General features: G+C 38.3%; 12 protein-coding genes across 12 annotated transcripts; 9 read left to right on the top strand and 3 right to left on the bottom strand.

Annotated features, from left to right (window-relative positions):
* Positions 1 to 243: 243 nt before the first annotated feature.
* Positions 244 to 1,551, bottom strand: ERF1 (translation termination factor eRF1; the record flags this gene model as incomplete). The annotated part of the gene is made up of 1 exon (XM_043194679.1): positions 244 to 1,551. One exon carries the CDS (start codon positions 1,549 to 1,551, stop codon positions 244 to 246), a length of 1,308 nt encoding a protein of 435 aa, XP_043050430.1.
* Positions 1,552 to 2,358: 807 nt separating this feature from the next.
* LEM3 (Lem3p) lies at positions 2,359 to 3,627 on the top strand (the record flags this gene model as incomplete). The annotated part of the gene is made up of 1 exon (XM_043194678.1): positions 2,359 to 3,627. One exon carries the CDS (start codon positions 2,359 to 2,361, stop codon positions 3,625 to 3,627), a length of 1,269 nt encoding a protein of 422 aa, XP_043050429.1.
* Positions 3,628 to 4,366: 739 nt separating this feature from the next.
* On the top strand, positions 4,367 to 5,446 carry KQ657_003989 (uncharacterized protein; the record flags this gene model as incomplete). The annotated part of the gene is made up of 1 exon (XM_043194677.1): positions 4,367 to 5,446. One exon carries the CDS (start codon positions 4,367 to 4,369, stop codon positions 5,444 to 5,446), a length of 1,080 nt encoding a protein of 359 aa, XP_043050428.1.
* A 333-nt stretch (positions 5,447 to 5,779) lies between these two features.
* Positions 5,780 to 9,214, top strand: CDC15 (serine/threonine protein kinase; the record flags this gene model as incomplete). The annotated part of the gene is made up of 1 exon (XM_043194676.1): positions 5,780 to 9,214. The coding sequence occupies one exon, from the start codon at positions 5,780 to 5,782 to the stop codon at positions 9,212 to 9,214; it is 3,435 nt and encodes a 1,144-aa protein (XP_043050427.1).
* A 146-nt stretch (positions 9,215 to 9,360) lies between these two features.
* PEX2 (ubiquitin-protein ligase peroxin 2) lies at positions 9,361 to 10,683 on the top strand (the record flags this gene model as incomplete). The annotated part of the gene is made up of 1 exon (XM_043194675.1): positions 9,361 to 10,683. One exon carries the CDS (start codon positions 9,361 to 9,363, stop codon positions 10,681 to 10,683), a length of 1,323 nt encoding a protein of 440 aa, XP_043050426.1.
* Positions 10,684 to 10,685: 2 nt separating this feature from the next.
* Positions 10,686 to 12,731, bottom strand: PUF6 (uncharacterized protein; the record flags this gene model as incomplete). The annotated part of the gene is made up of 1 exon (XM_043194674.1): positions 10,686 to 12,731. The coding sequence occupies one exon, from the start codon at positions 12,729 to 12,731 to the stop codon at positions 10,686 to 10,688; it is 2,046 nt and encodes a 681-aa protein (XP_043050425.1).
* A 243-nt stretch (positions 12,732 to 12,974) lies between these two features.
* On the top strand, positions 12,975 to 13,385 carry TRX3 (mitochondrial thioredoxin; the record flags this gene model as incomplete). The annotated part of the gene is made up of 1 exon (XM_043194673.1): positions 12,975 to 13,385. One exon carries the CDS (start codon positions 12,975 to 12,977, stop codon positions 13,383 to 13,385), a length of 411 nt encoding a protein of 136 aa, XP_043050424.1.
* A 182-nt stretch (positions 13,386 to 13,567) lies between these two features.
* KQ657_003984 (uncharacterized protein) lies at positions 13,568 to 14,239 on the top strand (the record flags this gene model as incomplete). Its single annotated transcript, XM_043194672.1, has 1 exon — positions 13,568 to 14,239. One exon carries the CDS (start codon positions 13,568 to 13,570, stop codon positions 14,237 to 14,239), a length of 672 nt encoding a protein of 223 aa, XP_043050423.1.
* A 799-nt stretch (positions 14,240 to 15,038) lies between these two features.
* WH11 (Wh11p) lies at positions 15,039 to 15,245 on the top strand (the record flags this gene model as incomplete). The annotated part of the gene is made up of 1 exon (XM_043194671.1): positions 15,039 to 15,245. One exon carries the CDS (start codon positions 15,039 to 15,041, stop codon positions 15,243 to 15,245), a length of 207 nt encoding a protein of 68 aa, XP_043050422.1.
* Positions 15,246 to 15,506: 261 nt separating this feature from the next.
* Positions 15,507 to 16,457, top strand: CDC21 (thymidylate synthase; the record flags this gene model as incomplete). Its single annotated transcript, XM_043194670.1, has 1 exon — positions 15,507 to 16,457. The coding sequence occupies one exon, from the start codon at positions 15,507 to 15,509 to the stop codon at positions 16,455 to 16,457; it is 951 nt and encodes a 316-aa protein (XP_043050421.1).
* Positions 16,458 to 16,528: 71 nt separating this feature from the next.
* Positions 16,529 to 17,665, bottom strand: SGO1 (Sgo1p; the record flags this gene model as incomplete). The annotated part of the gene is made up of 1 exon (XM_043194669.1): positions 16,529 to 17,665. The coding sequence occupies one exon, from the start codon at positions 17,663 to 17,665 to the stop codon at positions 16,529 to 16,531; it is 1,137 nt and encodes a 378-aa protein (XP_043050420.1).
* Positions 17,666 to 17,919: 254 nt separating this feature from the next.
* DAD2 (Dad2p) lies at positions 17,920 to 18,237 on the top strand (the record flags this gene model as incomplete). Its single annotated transcript, XM_043194668.1, has 1 exon — positions 17,920 to 18,237. One exon carries the CDS (start codon positions 17,920 to 17,922, stop codon positions 18,235 to 18,237), a length of 318 nt encoding a protein of 105 aa, XP_043050419.1.
* Positions 18,238 to 18,256: the final 19 nt, after the last annotated feature.

Below are 18,256 nucleotides of genomic sequence, written 5' to 3'. Positions count from 1 at the left end.
TGAGCTACATTATGGAAAGTAATTAGCTGTCTGTTATGTGCATTGTATATGTAGCGAAGTATTACTGTAATGTTCACTTGCATAATGTTTACCACATTGAAAAGTAATAGAGTGCAAGTGAACAAAAATAATTGTGTATTTCAATTTCCTATTATAGTAATTGGTGACATTTATGTGCTTCTGCCGAAGAATAATAATAAAAATGATAATAATAATTATATATATATAAACCTTTTATCCCACTTAGATGAAATCATCACTATCATCAGAATAATATTCATCATCATCAGATTCATCAGCCAATTGTTCAAAGTTAACCTTGTATCTTAACAAGGCACCAATACCACCAAACCCTTGACAAAATTGAGCACCTTCTTGGGACTTATCGGTGACAAACTCTAATGTAGCACCAAATTCTTTATAATGTTCAGCCAACCATTCCAAAAACACTTCTTCCTTAACGATTTCCATTTCCATTCCTGTCTTTTTGTCCAATTGCCATGACTTATCTGGTAAATCTGGGTTTGCATGGGCCACGACTTCGTTCCCTTCAATGTCCTTTAAGGTGTAACGAATGGTAGACAAATTTTCATAGACAATAACGATTTCACAAGCACCTAAATCCAATGCTTTAAGAGTATCTTCAATACCATAACAGAATCTTCCAGTGTCTTGAGCAATCTCATCGAAATATTGATCCAATAACTTCTTTTCTTGAACAAACTTAACATTCAGTAAAGTTTCAGTAGATAATTCGATGGCTTGATTGAACCCATTTTCTCCACCATAGGAAATATCTACAATACTTAAGATTTTGGCTTGTAATCTTCCATCAAACAAATCAGACTTGTTCAATTCATTCTTGAAATCAGCAGAACCAGCAAGAATTATCCCCTTAACGTTAACCTTATCTTGAGTGACAAAACATTGAACTGCTGTTTCGGCAACTTTACGAACATAATTGTGTCTCTTCTCTTCTCTTAAACGGGAGAAACGAACCGCAGATTGACCACCTCTACCATGTTTCTTGGGCAAATCAACAGTAAACTTATGAAGAACCTCTCTTGTGTTACCACTAACTGCACCAAATAATGCTCCATTACCATCCATGATAATGAACCCAAATCTATCGTCATTCTCCAATAACTCGGTCAATGCTTCGACATGAAACTTGTTGTCACACAAATATAAAGTGGTGTTTATAGGCTTGAAAGGTTCGAAATCAATGTTTAACTTCTTTTCCTTCCCTTCGGGTGTAATCACATCACCACAGTAAATCACCAACCCATTTCTAGGAACATTGTTATACAACTTAAGCTTCTGTTGAGTAGATGTAATAGCGGACAACACAGACAATCTATTAACACGGGATTTGATGTTGGAAGCAGTACCGTATTCTTCTGTCAACTTCTTTTGGAATAATGAAACTTGTGATCCTGGTGGCATCACCAACGAGATCATAGAGGTACCATTTCCTCGAGCTTGTTCTAACCCTTTGATCAACTTCTTAACCTTCCAGATCTCAATGTTCTTCTCGGCGTCGGTATCCATTCTTGTCACTGTTGTCCGGGTGTACTGTACTTTCGTAGAAGGGTTGCTAACTCGTTGAAGGTTGTTGCAATGGCATGAAAAATTTTTAGGTTAAGCGAAAGCGTGCACAAATTGATTTGGTGTCCGGGTGTGTTCTTAAAAAGATTCTAATAGTAAGTAACAGCATGAATATACATGTATGAATGTACGTATGTACATTGAGTAAACAGGTAGGTATAGGCCCAAATGAGGTTTTGTCCATATCCTTACCTTGATCCTTGTTAAAGATATCTTTTGCACTCATACAGTAATCAATTCGCCTAGAGGCTATTCTGCTAAAGTAAGAATAATATGAGTGGTAGTAAATTGGCAGTTGTTGTTGTTCCGAACATGTAACTAATTGTACAGTTTATCCGATATTTTTGTTGTATATCTATATGACATGCATCAGTTTAAAATATACGGAATATTCTCTTGCATTTTGCAGCGATATAATCAGAAACACACCCTACTGGTATTATTTGAAGCAGTACGTACGAGAACGTACATGAATCTTTTACATGATTATACGTACATTTGGTGAAACTTATAACATATCCACATGCAACAGGTATGCTATTGCAATAAATGGAGTACGAACTATACTAGTGTTTAATCCATACGTGTATCATCATCTTATCTTCTTTCAGTTTTGTGTAACCGGGACATCATGGAAAAGTATCAGTACAGTGATTTATACACGGAATATTTATCATAAATAATCATTGCTGCTTCTGCCACGCCCAAACCCTTGTACATGGAATAACCTCCGTAAGTAGCACTCTGGATATGTCACTGCAACAACACGCTGCCAGAGAACGGCAACAAGTGGAAGACACTTCTTCCGATATCCCCGGAGGTACAGTTGAAGAACAAGACTATGAATCCGATTCTTCTGATGAATCAAGTATATTAGAAGAGAAACCCAAGTCTCGGAAGCCTGGAGACAATGCCTTCAGACAACAACGGTTGAGGGCATATAATCCGGTGTTTACAGCCAGAACAGTTATTCCTACGCTTTTCATCATAGCCATTATATTTGTTCCGTTAGGAGTGGCTATGTGGTACGGAGCAAACAGAGTCCAAGAAGTTATGATTGATTATACCCAATGTGAAAACCTTGCTAGTAGAGATTACTACTCTGAGATTCCGAAGAAATACCTTAAGATCCATTTTAACGGAGTCAAGACCTCAGACATTGCTAGACCTCAATGGAAGTTGGATACCAACAACACTGAGCAATTTGAAGATGAAAGGAACGTTTGTCGTATTCAATTCGAAATCCCCCATGATATAAAGCCTCCTATTTTATTCTTTTATCGGTTGAAGAAGTTCTATGCTAATCACCGGAGATATGTGAAGTCCTTCAGTGAAGACCAATTGAATGGTAAAGCGGCTGATTATGATACTATTAACAATAATATTGGTCAAAACTGTCAACCTATGTCTCGGAATTCGCAAGGACAGATTTACTATCCATGTGGGTTGATTGCTAATTCTTTGTTTAATGATACCTATGGTTCCGGTTTACAAGCTGTCAATGGGTCCAGCACAGACTTCTCATTGACCAATAAGGGTATCGCATGGAGCACTGAAAAGAATAGATTCAAAAAGACAAAATACAACTACACTCAAGTGGTTCCTCCTCCAAATTGGTTCAAACGCTATCCAAACGGATATAATGAGACCAATATGCCAGATCTTTCCACTTGGTATGAATTACAAAACTGGATGAAACCTGCTGCCTTACCTGATTTTGTCAAGTTAGCTCTCAAGAATAAAGAGGATACACTTAAGAAGGGTAAATATGAAGTTGCCGTGGGTTTACACTTTCCTGTTATACCTTACAGGGGCAGCAAATACCTTTATCTTTCCACCAGATCTGTAATTGGAGGTAAGAACTACTTCCTCGGCATCAGTTGGATCGTTGCAGGGGGTTTATGTTTGCTTCTTGCTTCAGCCTTGTTAATTGTGAACTTAGTTAAGCCACGGAAGAATGGTGATCCCAAGTACTTAAGTTGGAATAAAGTCGAAGATGAACACAATACGGAAAAATAATATTTCAATCTTGTCTCTGTGTATTTCACTTTGAATCTATTGTTAATAAAACGTTATTTTTTAAGTATAGGCAGCCGTAGGTGCCAGTGACAGCGTTAGCCAGATGATGAGATGACCACCACGGAGTTAACCCCAATTAGGCAATATCCCCCTTGGTGAGGCATTAACATTTTAACCGATAGTAGCCACCCTTTAAAAAAAATACTAAGCCGTACCAACCGTCGTCCCGAGTTGTTGTGATCTATGCATTTTCATACAACCTCAAACATACCATACACTTGATTAGACTATTACAGTACCATTCAAACACGCCATAAATGTTTTAGGACGGAGTTAACCCAGAACAGAACACTTTTATCTCCGTGCGTCAACTATTTGATTCTCCGTGGAACCCCACGTTTGATTTGATGGGTTCGGCATCTCGGCTCGATGCACCGAAATGCGAATTGTTTTTCCTGTTCAATTACATATTAATAGCAACTCCTATGCTTCTACCATGTTCTATGTACGCCTCTGTTTCATTACCATTACTAATAGCCAACATGTACCCTTAACGTATACAGGTCTAAGATGTCCACTGGATTCCGCTATAGTTCGATTTCACATATACTGCATATAACCTTACCACATCGTCGGCCACTTCTCGGAGTATAAGTAGGTAAGGGAGTCAACTGCAAAATGAAATTTCAATCTCCCTAATTATCTTCTGTCAATTAAATAATATTACCTATCACATAAAATGTCTGCCCCAAGCGAATTAACTCAAGTTATCCTTCAGAACCAAGCTGAACGTGACGTCATTACCGAATTGGGTACTGATCAATCCACATTCAAGATTGTTAAGAAGGAATTTGATGAGTCCACCTTGAAGGACGGTGACGTGCTTGTTAAGCTTTTGATTTTGTCCAATGACCCTACTCAGAGAGCTTGGATCCAAAAGGGTGTTGATCCAAAGAGAATGTACGTCCCACCAGTCAAGGTTGGTGAAGCTATGGGTTCTTTAGGTATTGCTCAGGTTGTGTCATCCAAGTCCTCTAAATGGAACGTTGGTGACATTGTCTCTGGTAAGTTTGGTTGGGGTGATTATTATGTTGCTAATGAAAACTTCATTTTCAACAAGGTTGACCCTAATGCTGGTTTACCATTACCTTTATATTTGGGTCCAGTAGGTATGACTGGGTTGACTGCCTACTTTGGTTTGACTGAGATCCTCGACTTCAAGGAAGGTCAAACTCTTATTGTTTCTGCTGCTTCCGGTGCCACTGGTTCTATGGTTGTCCAATTGGCCAAGAACGTGTTCAAGGCTAAGAAGGTGATTGCCATTTGTGGTTCTGATGACAAATGTAAGTGGGTTAAGAGTTTGGGTGCTGACATTGGTCTTAACTACAAGTCCCCTAACTTCAAACAAGAGTTAATTGATGCTGTTGGAGATGAATTTGTTGATGCTTACTTTGATGCCGTTGGAGGTAGCATTTTATCTCAATGTATGTCATTGATCAAGCCATTCGGTAAGGTAGCTGCCTGCGGTGCCATTTCTGGTTACAATGATCAATCCAAATATGCTGTGACCACATGGTACGAAATTATCACCAACAGGTTGACCGTTAGAGGTTTCATTGTTGGTGACTTTAAGGAAAAGTTTGCTCAAGCTATTGGTGCCATTGTTGGTGCTATCAAACAAGGTCAAGTTTCTGTTACCCAAGGTATTGAATTGAAAGATCTCTCTGGTGACTCCAATAAGTTGGAAAAGGTTCCCGCTATTTGGAACACTTTATTCACTGGTAAGGGTGAGGGTAAGTTATTGACCAAGCTTGCTTAAGAGAAGAAAGCAAACACTTTAGCACAGTAAATAGCAAATTAAAATGATACGAATTTAACGGAACAATATATAGAAATAGATTTGCAATAGCCCCATGATGTGTTGGTGTCGTACATTAACACACGTATGCACAAATGTGTAGATAAATTTACGAGTGGGAACTTTATTTTCGGAAAAACTATGCAAATGACACAAATACACAAAATAGGAAATGAATTACAATTATGGTAGCGCTCGGAAAATCACGATTGTTTATGTATTCATGTTTACAAAACTAAGACATACATTACATGTATATTCCATTTTACCAAGGAATAATGCAAGTTTAACGTTATGACTATTATGGAAACGCAGTGCGAGAAGGTGTCTTCTTCCTTCTTTCCGGACGATCCTAGACTCAACAAGTTCCGAGAAACAAGTGAACAGAATGTGTATACTGGAGACTTCCAATTAGATGACAGTGCAGAAGGCGTACCACTAGGCAAATTAAGTGCCTTTGCTCCCGGGTCGGTTGTGGTTCAGAAGGGACGGATGAAGCAGTCACATGACGGGAGCAAGTCTCCGTTTCTCAGACGTATTGAAAACCAGATACAAGGGGCGAGTTATTCCTGTGAACCCTCAACAGTCATCAACACCACCACGCTGGCTGATCGCATGAGTCCTATTGAGGAAGTTTCAGGCGACGATGATCGGATGGTAAATCCTTTTGTCTCCAGTAGCAATAATAATAATAAAGGCATAGCGTATGCAAAGATACGACCGGAGAAGAGAAGTAAAAATACGGCTGCAGCGGTGACCACTGCAACCGGCACTGTACAAATGCAGCTACAAGCATCATCGTTAACGAATCAGATAACGTCAACGCCTTCAAACCCTCGAAGGAAGCAACGAGATCCTTCGGTCAAAATCTCTCTTACCCCGGCCCAACGGTTCCAGAAACAACCCGGTACAAGACTGAACAATGCGTTAGAGAATTTTAGATTCTGTGAAATGGTCGGTAGGGGGGCGTACGCTCAAGTATATAAAGGGATTAATCTCAAGACCAATCAAGTGGTTGCCATTAAGCAAATATGGCTTCAAAGAGATCAAAATGTGGCAGCTTTAATGGGCGAAATCGATCTATTAAAAGTGTTGCGACACCCTAACATCGTCAAGTATCATGGATTTGTAAAGACAAGTACTTCATTAAATATTCTATTAGAATTCTGTGGAGGTGGGTCTTTAAGACAACTATATCTTTCATTGGGCCACGGATTACTGGAGTTCGATATTATAGGATACATTGGCCCGGTATTGGAAGGGCTAAGCTATTTACATGAACAAGGAGTTGTTCATCGAGACGTTAAGGCTGCTAACGTGCTTTTAACAGAGGACGGGGAGGTGAAATTGGCAGACTTTGGAGTGGCAGCAAAGATCACCAACCAACATGCCACGGTTATAGGGACACCAAATTGGATGGCCCCAGAGACAGTTCTTGGTGGAGAAGGTCTCTGTACTGCTTCTGATATTTGGTCATTAGGAGCAACCATTATTGAATTATTTACAACTCATCCACCATATCATGAGTTGAATCAAATGGCTGTATTACATGCTATAGGAGTTGATGAACGACCACCATTACCCAAGAACATATCGACTATTCTTAAGGATTTCCTTCTTGAATGTTTCCAGAAGCAAGCAAGCTTGAGAATAAGCGCAAAATTATTATTGAAACATAAATGGTTAACGTCTGCGAATAAGGAAGCGAGTAAAGGAAATTCTATGAAACAACAGCAAGAACCTTTCTTGAATGTTGAAGAAAATGATGCCAATTGGCTCATCAACTCTGTGAGAGAGGAAGAAGAAAAGCAACAGCAGCAGCATTTGCCTTTGCCCAAAGCTTTACCTCAACGAGAAATCGAATTAACAATAAGCCAAGAAGTTTCGAAATCGGCTGCTGCTTATACGGCATTGAACAAGCGAGATCTTCTTCATAAATTTGCAGAAGATGAAGATGAAATCAAAGGGTTTGAAGCAGATTTCATCGGTGATGAAGTTAATCCACTTTCCAAGAGTTCAAATTCAAATAAAGAAATATTATCAAACATGCTACCAGAACAAGACCCTTTTCTTGAAGTTGATATTGAGAACTTCGATACCAATGAAATAGAAATCCAAAGCAAAATGGAATATTTAATAGGTAAATTGGCCCAGAAAGTCGATCAATGCCATTCAGGTTCAGAGAATCTTATGTTATCACTTGTGAAAATAACTGGAAGAATCCTTCACATTGCAAAGAAGTACCCAATTCTGCATGAGGTCTTCATTAGAGACCATGGGGTATTAACAATACTTGAATTGCTTGATTTTGCTTCCGAATACCCCAAACAAAATAGGCTTTGGTATCAGACATTGGCGATTTTAAACAAGGTATTTGAAAGGAACGTCATACAATTTGAAAACTTTTGTTTATTGGGTGGGATCCCAGCAGTAACATATTTTAGAAAATCAACGTTTGAGTTTCCTGTCAGGCTACAGGTTATCAAGTTTATCACGTACTTCCACAACTCCACCAAGGCTTTAAGTATGTTTGTATCTTCTGGAGGATTGAAAGTCTTGTCAGTATTGGTTGAAGAAGACTTTGACAGTGCACCCGAGTTCCCCATTACGTCCATTGAATGCATACATCGTGTGCTTTCCGATGACTTCTCAAGATCAAAGTCAGACATGTGTCGGATGTTATCTAAATTTGGAGTGATCTTCTGGTTCGTTGTCCTTTTAAACAGATTATCCAAGATAAGACCCACGGATCACTATAAATCCATTTCTGCAGACAGAATTCAATGCTGTATCGATAGCATTATGACCATCATCAAATATTTCAGTGATTCAGAGGCAAGAGTAAGATCTAATATTGCCAGCGTTGACTTGTTTAAGCTATTGATCAAAGTATACCCCAGTTTGATCTTGAAACACCAATTGGTGATTCTCAAGTTCTTCAAGTCAATGGCCGAAGTGTCCAATGTCCTCCAAAGCTTATATTCGGCAGATATACTTGAATTTCTACTGGGCATAATCAAAGAATATGATCCTCCCACTAAGCAAAACTATAAAGCAGTGTTCAACATTGTCAGTCCCCTTCTTTACAGTTGTTGCAACTTAAACCAATCAAGAGAAAAGGATATAGTGAAATTAGGACTAGTTCCTTATCTCCGGAAACTATCAAAAATTAATCTACCATTCAGGCAATTTATCTTGCCCATTATATGTGAATTGGCTTACATTGAAGACACTCAAGTCCAAATTATACTTGAACGAAACGACATCATTACCGTCTACTTCAATTTACTATTAGATCCCTTCTGGCAATCTACAGCATTAGACTCAATCATCGTCTACTACCAAAGAAATTCGGCCGAGATCCAATCCTCTAAAGCTATAGACTGTTTGGCTAGTGGGTTTATGCTTCCTAAAGTATCAAACTTAGAGTCGGCTTTGGACAGCTACTTGTATCTTGTTTCCGATAACCAGATCCTCCGTACCGCACTCTTCAAAGATACAGTGATCCAGAATATCTTCTTCAGGTTAAAGATTAATGCCAATAATCCAGTTATCCAATTAAACCTCTTGAAGATCCTACGAGAACTAGTTCTCCATGCCGAACAGACTAGTGAATCGTTGTCACTTTCAGTGGCCCATGTTAGCTCGTTGAAAGGTTTACAAAACTCCAATGCTTCTGTATTAGTGGAAGGACTTGCCCATGAGATTCTCCAATTAATGGATCAATGATTCATTATACAGTATTGCATATAACCAAATACGGCGAAGGATTACGTAATCGATTACTCAATCATACCTCGGTCTCAACTACCCAAATGAAATGTAATTCGTGGAGAAAACATTACAACCTTCTTCCTTCTATCACCACCTTAATCATGATTCCTATACTGTACCCTTCTCCCCGAGTATCACAGCTAGATGCTACTATCCTAGACACTGAGCTTTCCGGGTTACTCAAGCAACATCTTCAGAGCATCTTCCGACTTCAAACGAACCGATGGTGGGGTTACGATAGGCATCCTGATCTTTATGACTTACTATTGAACGTACTGGTGTTCTATTTGACAGTGGTAAGGAATGGGTCTTCGTACGGGCTTAGTCTTCAAAACTTGAAGTTGGCAGACTTTGCTACTGGGAAGATCATTCTGGCCAAGAAGAGATGGCTTTTGTTGGGGGTTCTTGTGGGGGAGTATTTATTCCGAAGACTTCAATCTTATTTGTATTCTGTTGATGAAGGTCGGGGTAATTCTGAGATCGGACCTGTTAGATCATCAATCTTAACGAATATACATTCTACCGCTTACAACTTCCTAATACGTCATAAGAGTATACTACTTTCTAAAGCCAATGATTTATTCAAAATACTAAACCTTATAAACTTTCTTCTTTTTTTGGTTAATGGAAGATATCCTACAATTGTCCACCGGTTACTTAAAATATGCTTAACTCCGATTTCTGGAGATTTACTTCGATTCAATGGAGATAGTGTTAATTATGAGTTTCAAAATAGACAATTAGTATGGAATGTAATGACTGAATTCTTAGTCTTTATATTGCCATTACTTCAATTGAGCAAATTGAAACGTATGGCGTCAAGATTAATCAAGTTGAATTCATTAAAGTCATCTTCCATCAATCAAGAACAATCAAAGCCAACATCAACTGCTTATACGCAATTACCTTTATCTCAATGTGCCATTTGTCATGAACAAGAAGACTATTTAACAAGAATGAGTGGATCAAAGACCAAAGCTCCTACTTATAACATCACCAATCCTTATATCACCAATTGTAATCATATTTATTGCTATGTTTGTCTTGCTGGAAGGTTCAATGCTATTGAAAATGGTAATGAAGATGCTGAAAGTTGTCCCCGATGTCGTTTGAAGTTGCAGTGGTTCAAGGAATATGGCAATGACGAAGCAGACATTGACGAAAATGCTATAATGGTTGACTTGGAAGATGTTGAGTATCATATGGAGGTTCGTAGGAAAGAGGTTCTCAAGGAATTGGTTGACCCATCTTCAATTGAACATACAGATGTTGATGAAGAAGAAAATGGGTTTAGTGAAGGTGAAGACATTCAAGAAGATTTAGGTGAATTTGATGGCGATGAATTTGAAGAAGATGAGTTTGAAGAAGATGAATTTGAAGATGATGAAGATGAATTAGATGAATTGGATGAAATTCTTGAATGAATTTATAAGCCCTTCAACAATAATTGGGATCCTTTATCGTCCTTATTCTTTGATAAGGTCTTCTTTTCCTTAGCTAATGCTTTGATCAACTTTTGATATGTCTTTTGTTCTTCCAGTGCTTGCAAGACTTCAACAGTAAATACAACAACAAAAGCAGGTTGTCCTTGTAACCAATTTGAAACTTGATTCTCCAAAATATGATTGGCTACTTTAACTGCAAAGTCAGTACCAATACTTGGGATCTTACCCTCAGGTATTCTATTCAATCTCTTTGATTCAGAATCGAATTTATATTCATTGCCTTGTAGTAAGGCTTTAATGGATCTTGTAATAAATGGAACCTTATTAAGGAAATGATAATCTTCAAGAACATCTCCTTCAATTGAATTTTCGAAGATAAGTTGAACCAACTGAGGTCTTAAATCTTCATTAACTTCTTTATCATCATCACTTGGAGTAATTATTAACTCAGTTAAAAATTGTGCACCAATATTACTGGATAACATATTCAAAATGTTAGGTTTATCAGCAGCAGATTCCAAAATACTCTTATAAATTATTGGTAAAGCTTTAGAAACCAATTCTTTTCTTCTTTGATCTTGAGGTTTCTTTGTGGTTTTGGAATAAGCCAATTTCTCATATTTAAGATAATCTTTCTTCAATAATGGTGAAAAATATTTACCATCTAATCCCTTTAATATATAAAGTAATGGTCTTCTAGAAAACTTTTCTTGAATAAGATTTGGAAGTGAATCTGCTGTAAAGAGTTCAACACAGAATGATTTGTGCAATAAAACAGTATCATCAATGGTCATAAATAAGGTAATCAAAACGGTATTACCATTTTCATTTTTAATTAACTCTGCACCATGTTGTTTCAATGATTTAACAATTTGTTTTCTTTCCTTTGCATTTGCAAGTGCAATTAATGTTGAAGCAACTTCAGCACCTTCTGTAGTATGAACCAATTCTGCAAATTGTGGAGCTAATAATTCAATAAATTCTCTAATTTGCTTATCATTCCTTTCAATATCATCAGCTAAAACAGTGGTGTATTCTCTCATTGCTGCATGTAAAATTTGAAACCCCGTAGATCCCTTTTCAACTGAAGCATTAATAGTACCATACAAGTTGGACATTACCAATTGTCTCTTCTCAGACAGTTCATTAACAATATCCAATACGGTTTTACCCTTACCAGAATCCTTGAAAACTGCATATTCAGCACCCCAAAACTCTCTAATCATTTGTTGTCTTTGATCAGCAGTAGAATATAATACATATAAATCTTCCACGACATGTGCACCTTCTCTATGCCTCATCAACTTACGTAATTTACCATGAAGCTCATTCAAAATCAATGCTTTGGAATCCTTACTTCCATAATGTAAAAGTTTAATCAAAAGATATTTCCCATATGAAGAAGTGGCCAAAACATAAAATTGTCCCTTCATAGAGTTAGTGATGGCTTCTCTTCTTTCCTTTGATGAAAATTTAACCAATGTTTGAACCACACGAGATGCATCGTGCTTCATAACAAGATCACTAACAACATCTTTAGATAATTCCCAAATTTCAGCACATAATTTCTCCCTTACATCAGCAGTTGGTTTAGGAGTTGTGCTTCTAAGTCTTTCCCATAAGGATTTGATCTGTTGAACTTGAACACCAGATTTTCTCTTCAACTTACGTTCTTCAAGTGATTTCCGTTGTTCAATGTGTTGTTCTTTAGATGTTTTCTTGTTAGGATCAACTATTGATGATTTTTCATCATCGTCATCATCGTCATCATTTTCATCTTGCTCATCTAATTCGTCAAGTTCGTCTTCATCATCATCGTCATCCAATTCATCCTTTTCAGAATCAGAAGCGGAATCAGAACTAGCACTTAATTCAACACTATCATCAGACACAAGGTCTTGTTCCAGTTCACTTTCACTTTCAGGTTCAGGTTCTGCTTTCTTAGAACTCTTGGTCTTTTTAGGTACAGGTTCTCCAACAGACTTCGAGTTGTTGGTACGTTTAGTACCCTTTGCAACTGGAGCCATTTTATACTGTAATATGGGTCCTAAATAATACAGAAAATTAGTAGTGCTGTTTAAGCTCATCTCAAATCCAATCTTGCGATGAGTTTTTCGCGGACTGTATAGAATAGTGACCAGTTCGCAGTATTACGTAATACTGCGACCTTTCCTCGGAAGGCCTTTTACTCATTTGTCAGAAGAACAAACAAAATTGTGACCAGTCTATTACCTATCTGCTTTTCCCCTATCAATATAAATACAGCTAATATGATTCGTACATTAAAACCCCGAGCATTTGGGCCTCAAACCAGAACAATCTTCAAGAGATATGCTTCTGGAGGGAAAGTCGAAGAGCTTGTTAACTTGAAGCAATTCAACCAATACATTGGATCCAAAGACAAGGTTTCAGTGATTGACTTCTATGCTACATGGTGTGGACCATGTAAGATGTTGGAGCCTATATTTGCCACTTTGGCCGACAAGATCCCCGAGGTTCAGTTCGGAAGAGTTGATGTTGACAAAGCTCAAGATGTGGCCATGGAATTTGGTGTTAGTGCAATGCCTACCTGTATCTTCTTCAAAAGCGGGGAGAAAGTTGATACCATTGTTGGAGTGAATCCGCCCAAGTTACTTGAGTTGATCCAGAAGCATGGAGAAGTTGATCTTAATGGCAGATAAGTATCTATATCGTTAATGATAAGAAGAGAGACGTAGAGACGAAAGTAGAGGTATCATATATCTGGTTAACTGTGATTAATAGGTATAGTTAGGTCGTGTACTTACCGATACTTTGAAGGAGAGTCAAAGAAATCAAACGGGGTAAGAAACGGTGTATGCATATTGTATGTATACTCTGTAATATGCTTCGACTGATCACAAGAATAGGTTCACCATTAGCCGCCTTAACGGTTGGATATTTGGTGTTCCCCAAAGAGTGGAACAAATCTCATCATCTACAAGGCCATGTGGTTCATGTCAATGAAGCAGTTGTAGGACAACTAGAAGATACCAATGAGTTCAAAGACTTGCAAAAGAATGCCAATTATCGATACTATAGATTTGGAGATGCGATGCCTCTTCAACATCGGAAGAATCATATTGGTCATGGGCTTCTCTCAGGACCTGACATGTTTGAGATCGAGCCAATAGCATTCTTAGATGAGCAAAATGGTCAATTGGTTAGTTTCTATCATTTGGGCAAACTACTTACCAGTCAAGACAACCAAATACATAATGGAGTGATTTCAACTATTTTAGATGAAGGTTTATGTATCTGTGGATTCCCCCAATTGGCCTCTCAGAAGGGTGTTACTGCTCAATTGGCTATAGACTTTAAAAATCAAGCACCTCCAGATACAACTGTTCGATTAACTGCCAGGGTTGTTGAGGCGAAGGGGCGTAAAGTTGTGATTGATGGATTCTTGGACACGTTCCCATTAGATGGTCTGGACTCTACTCGAATTGCCGAAGCTCAATGTGTATTGGTTGAACCCAAATGGTTCAGGTATTTTCTGTGGTTTAAGCTTGTATAGGGTATATGTTTGAGGTATATGCAGGACAAACATGGTCCATATACAACTTATGTTCGTGCTTCACATATTGTAGTAGCCTTATATACACTATTTTGTATGGTTAAGAATACTTCACAAATATATATGACTACTTTTCTATGTACAACATGTTATACTATGTACAACACACTATGATGGGGTGCCATTCTGCAGTCTTCAATCTTCATATGCATCATTTTGCCTTGGCTTTGAGCAGTTAATGATCTAGTCCTCACCCTGCAACGGAATTGCGGAGAAGCGTCCATTGAAGACACAGAACATTAAAGTAAAGTAAACTACGGTAAGGTACAGTAAGGTACGGAAAAGTACAGTAAGGTACGGTACTATCTGTCAGACTTGACAGGATATATCTTTAACATTTGACCCTCCAATTAACTCCGGTTATCGCTATACAACTCTGCACTCCCCACTTGTGTCATGTCACTTCATATCATGTCATGATATCTGAGACTAGTGCATAATTCAAAGCAACATTCCTCGCTTTAACGCCACTGTGATGTCACTACTAAGCAACATTATTCGTATACTCCATTAGGAATACCAACCAATAGCAACCATGCTGCAGCCAGCCAAGCAACACTACCTTGATCCGGAAATCCATGCATCAATCGCCCACAACTTTAAAAAAAAAAACTATAAGTAAAGGTGATATTCCTTCCTAAAAACCCAAATGTTTCTTACCTTGTTATCTATCATTAGCTGCTCATCCACTAACTGATATTTACACTCCCCTTACAACTTTAAACTAACAACTACCATTATGTCTGACGCTGGAAGAAAGGACCTCTCCGACAAGATCGGCTCTGCTATTAAGCCAGACTCTCAAAAGACTACCACTGAAAAGTACTCTGACAAGGCTTCCGACAAGCTCGACAATGCTGCTGGTCATAGTCAACCTGAATCTGAAAAAGGTCCAATCCAAAAGGTTGCTGATGCTGTTTTCGGTGATTCCAACAAGAAGGCTTAATTCTTAGTTGTGACGAATCTTTTATAGCTTTTGAAGTCCCTTATGAACGCAATAAATGAATACTTTAACTAATTTTAACTTGTAGTTCTCGCATTGATTGCTATTTCTCTAAACCCCTCAAAATGTTTCCTCATATGGAAATTCGTGACTCGTGTGGTAGCGCGTGTTTTCCTTTGACGCGTCGCGTTCTCGACTCTTAAGCGTAAAGTTAGAGTAAAGTTAATCCGTTTCATCATCTTCTTCTTACTGATCCCATATACAATGACCGCGTCTTCAAACTCAGAAGAACAGGCATACCTTGATTTATGTTCTAGAATCATCGCACAGGGTGAGCATCGTCCTGATAGAACAGGAACAGGTACCAAGTCACTCTTTGCCCCTCCTCAATTGAGATTTGATTTATCCAATGACACCTTCCCATTATTAACCACTAAAAGAGTATTTAGCAAAGGAGTCATCCATGAACTTCTTTGGTTCGTCAAGGGCTCAACAGACGCGTCTCTCTTGAGTGAGAAAGGTGTCAAAATTTGGGAAGGTAATGGGTCAAGACAATTCCTCGATTCCTTAGGACTTCATGATCGTCGGGAAGGAGACTTGGGTCCTGTTTATGGTTTCCAATGGAGACATTTTGGAGCAGAATACAAAGATTGTGATACTGATTATAGTGGGAAAGGTGTCGATCAATTAGCAGATGTTATTAAGAAATTGAAAACCAATCCTCATGATAGAAGAATCATTATGTCTGCATGGAATCCACCAGATTTCCCCAAAATGGCTTTACCTCCATGTCATGTCTTTTGTCAATTCTATGTCAATTTCCCCAATGATTTACCTGATTCCAATACCGGGAAGCAAGCTAAAACGACTTTGAAACCAAAACTATCATGCTTATTGTATCAGAGATCCTGTGATATGGGTTTAGGAGTACCCTTTAATATTGCATCCTATGCCTTATTAACAAAGATGATTGCACATGTGGTTGATATGGATTGTGGAGAATTCATCCACACTTTAGGTGATACTCATGTATATTTGGACCACATTGAAGCATTGCAAGAACAAATCAATAGAACTCCTAGACAATTCCCAAAGTTAACCATAAAGGAAGAAAGGAAAGATCAAATCAAATCAATAGATGATTTCAAGTATGAGGATTTCGAAATATCGGATTATAATCCTTATCCACCTATCAAGATGAAAATGAGTGTATAATCAGATCGGAAGAAAAGTGAACTTAAATCGTGAAATAAATAATTAATGATGATACCTTAAATTGTAGCTATTTATACTTCCAGTACTGACCCTATGATTTTATTCTTGTTCTTTCGATTACTTAGGGTTAAACTACCCTTTGGTATATCAAAGACTTCATCATCACGTATTCTCCGTCGTCTTTTGTTATTTGCATTTGTAACGTTGGCCAACGCAGCTCGTTTCTTAGGTTCTGGATTCTTATCATCGTTAGAAGTCTTCTGTGGCTCTTCCTTTTCATCAGAATATGGCACCATTAATCTCTTTGAAGATTCTCCGGAAGACAGCAGTGGTGTCGGTTCATTTCGTAGTTTATACTCCACTTGTTTCTTGGATCTCTTAGATCTTCTTAATGATGATGAAGTACTTTCTTCTTTGCTAGGTTCCCTTTCCAGATTAAAAGATCGATGTGCACCACCAGATTCTTCGGTTGAAGGGGGTAGTAAAGGACCATCATTTAAAGTATCTAACTGCACCAGTGGAGTAGAGTTAGATGTTTCGTGCGAATCTTCAAGGATGGGAGAACACGCGTAATTAGGTATTGAAGGTTCATCATTCTCAGCAAAGGATATATCAGCTGCAGAAACAGGGGTATCTTCCTTCTCAAAGTATTCCATTGGGTCTTTAGACACTCTCAATGGTGCAGGAGCGACTATTGGAATAGGAGTAGGATCTCCAAAAGATGGGAACAGAACATTCAACGCCAACTCTTGACTTAAAGGTGTAGAGGTAACCGGATGGGAATATGGCGCAAGCACGTCCAACATCGAGTTGTCACTTAATTTGTAGTCTTTTCTAAGTTGTTTTATAGTTTGAAAAACTTGATCGAATTGTGTTAACAAGGTGGATTCTATGCCCTTTATATGCTTTTCAAGCGACCCAGTATTAATATTATGACTACTATTGGTTTCAACAGCGTTGGCTGCAATGGCTTTGAGACGTGCATTTTCACTAACAAGTTCACTCATATTCAACTCAAGCTGTTGGATCCGCACAGCCATAGCGGCATTGGTTCTGGCTAATTGACGGTTCTGATTCTGTAAAGAAGATGATGAAGTTGACGATAATGACGTGGTAGCCTCGATGGGGCTTTTCTCTTTCTCTGGTTCTTTCCGATGATTCTGGAACCGTTCAAGGGACAGCGTGAAGTCTACAGACTTACGAGCCATCGTTTACGATTCGGAGTTAACGTATATGTTGATACTAAGAAGAGAAAGAAGAGAATGTTTAAGATTATACTGGTACTTTAACTTTAAGGAGGAGTAAATCGCGCTTTTATTACGTTACACAAAGCTGATACGCGTCTGTTTATTACGTAATAGCACGACATTGTGTGTTTATAATATTGTTATTCTCATTTCATAATCAGACAGTAAATGAATGCTTTTCTACTACTTCTCCTACTGTTTCCTGTCATCCGATCATGCTGACATTAGAAGCTTACCAACTCCAGATCGCCGAACGTCAGGCCGAACTCAAAAAGCTACTTGAATTCAGAGATATGGCTCAGAGTATGGGCGATGAACTAGCAGCACTCCAACATAAACTAGACACTATGGAAGATGGAGCCAAAGGTGTAGCACTTGTGCTTAGCAATTGGCACAACGTCACTAGAGCCATCTCACTTGCTTCTTTAAGCTTATCGCGATATTCAGAAAAGGACTATGTCGAGGGTCATCCTGTGCCCGAACGGTTGGTTAGAATCCGCTTAGACAAAGACTCAGACGAAACAACAACATAGTCATATACTATGACTACAG

The sequence above is a fragment of the Scheffersomyces spartinae genome, assembly GCF_019049425.1.
Source record: "Scheffersomyces spartinae strain ARV_011 chromosome Unknown scaffold_5, whole genome shotgun sequence".
Classification (NCBI taxonomy): domain Eukaryota; kingdom Fungi; phylum Ascomycota; class Pichiomycetes; order Serinales; family Debaryomycetaceae; genus Lizanozyma; species Lizanozyma spartinae.
The sequence above is the reverse complement of the archived record's forward strand: the minus strand, read 5'-3'. Positions and strand labels throughout refer to the sequence as shown.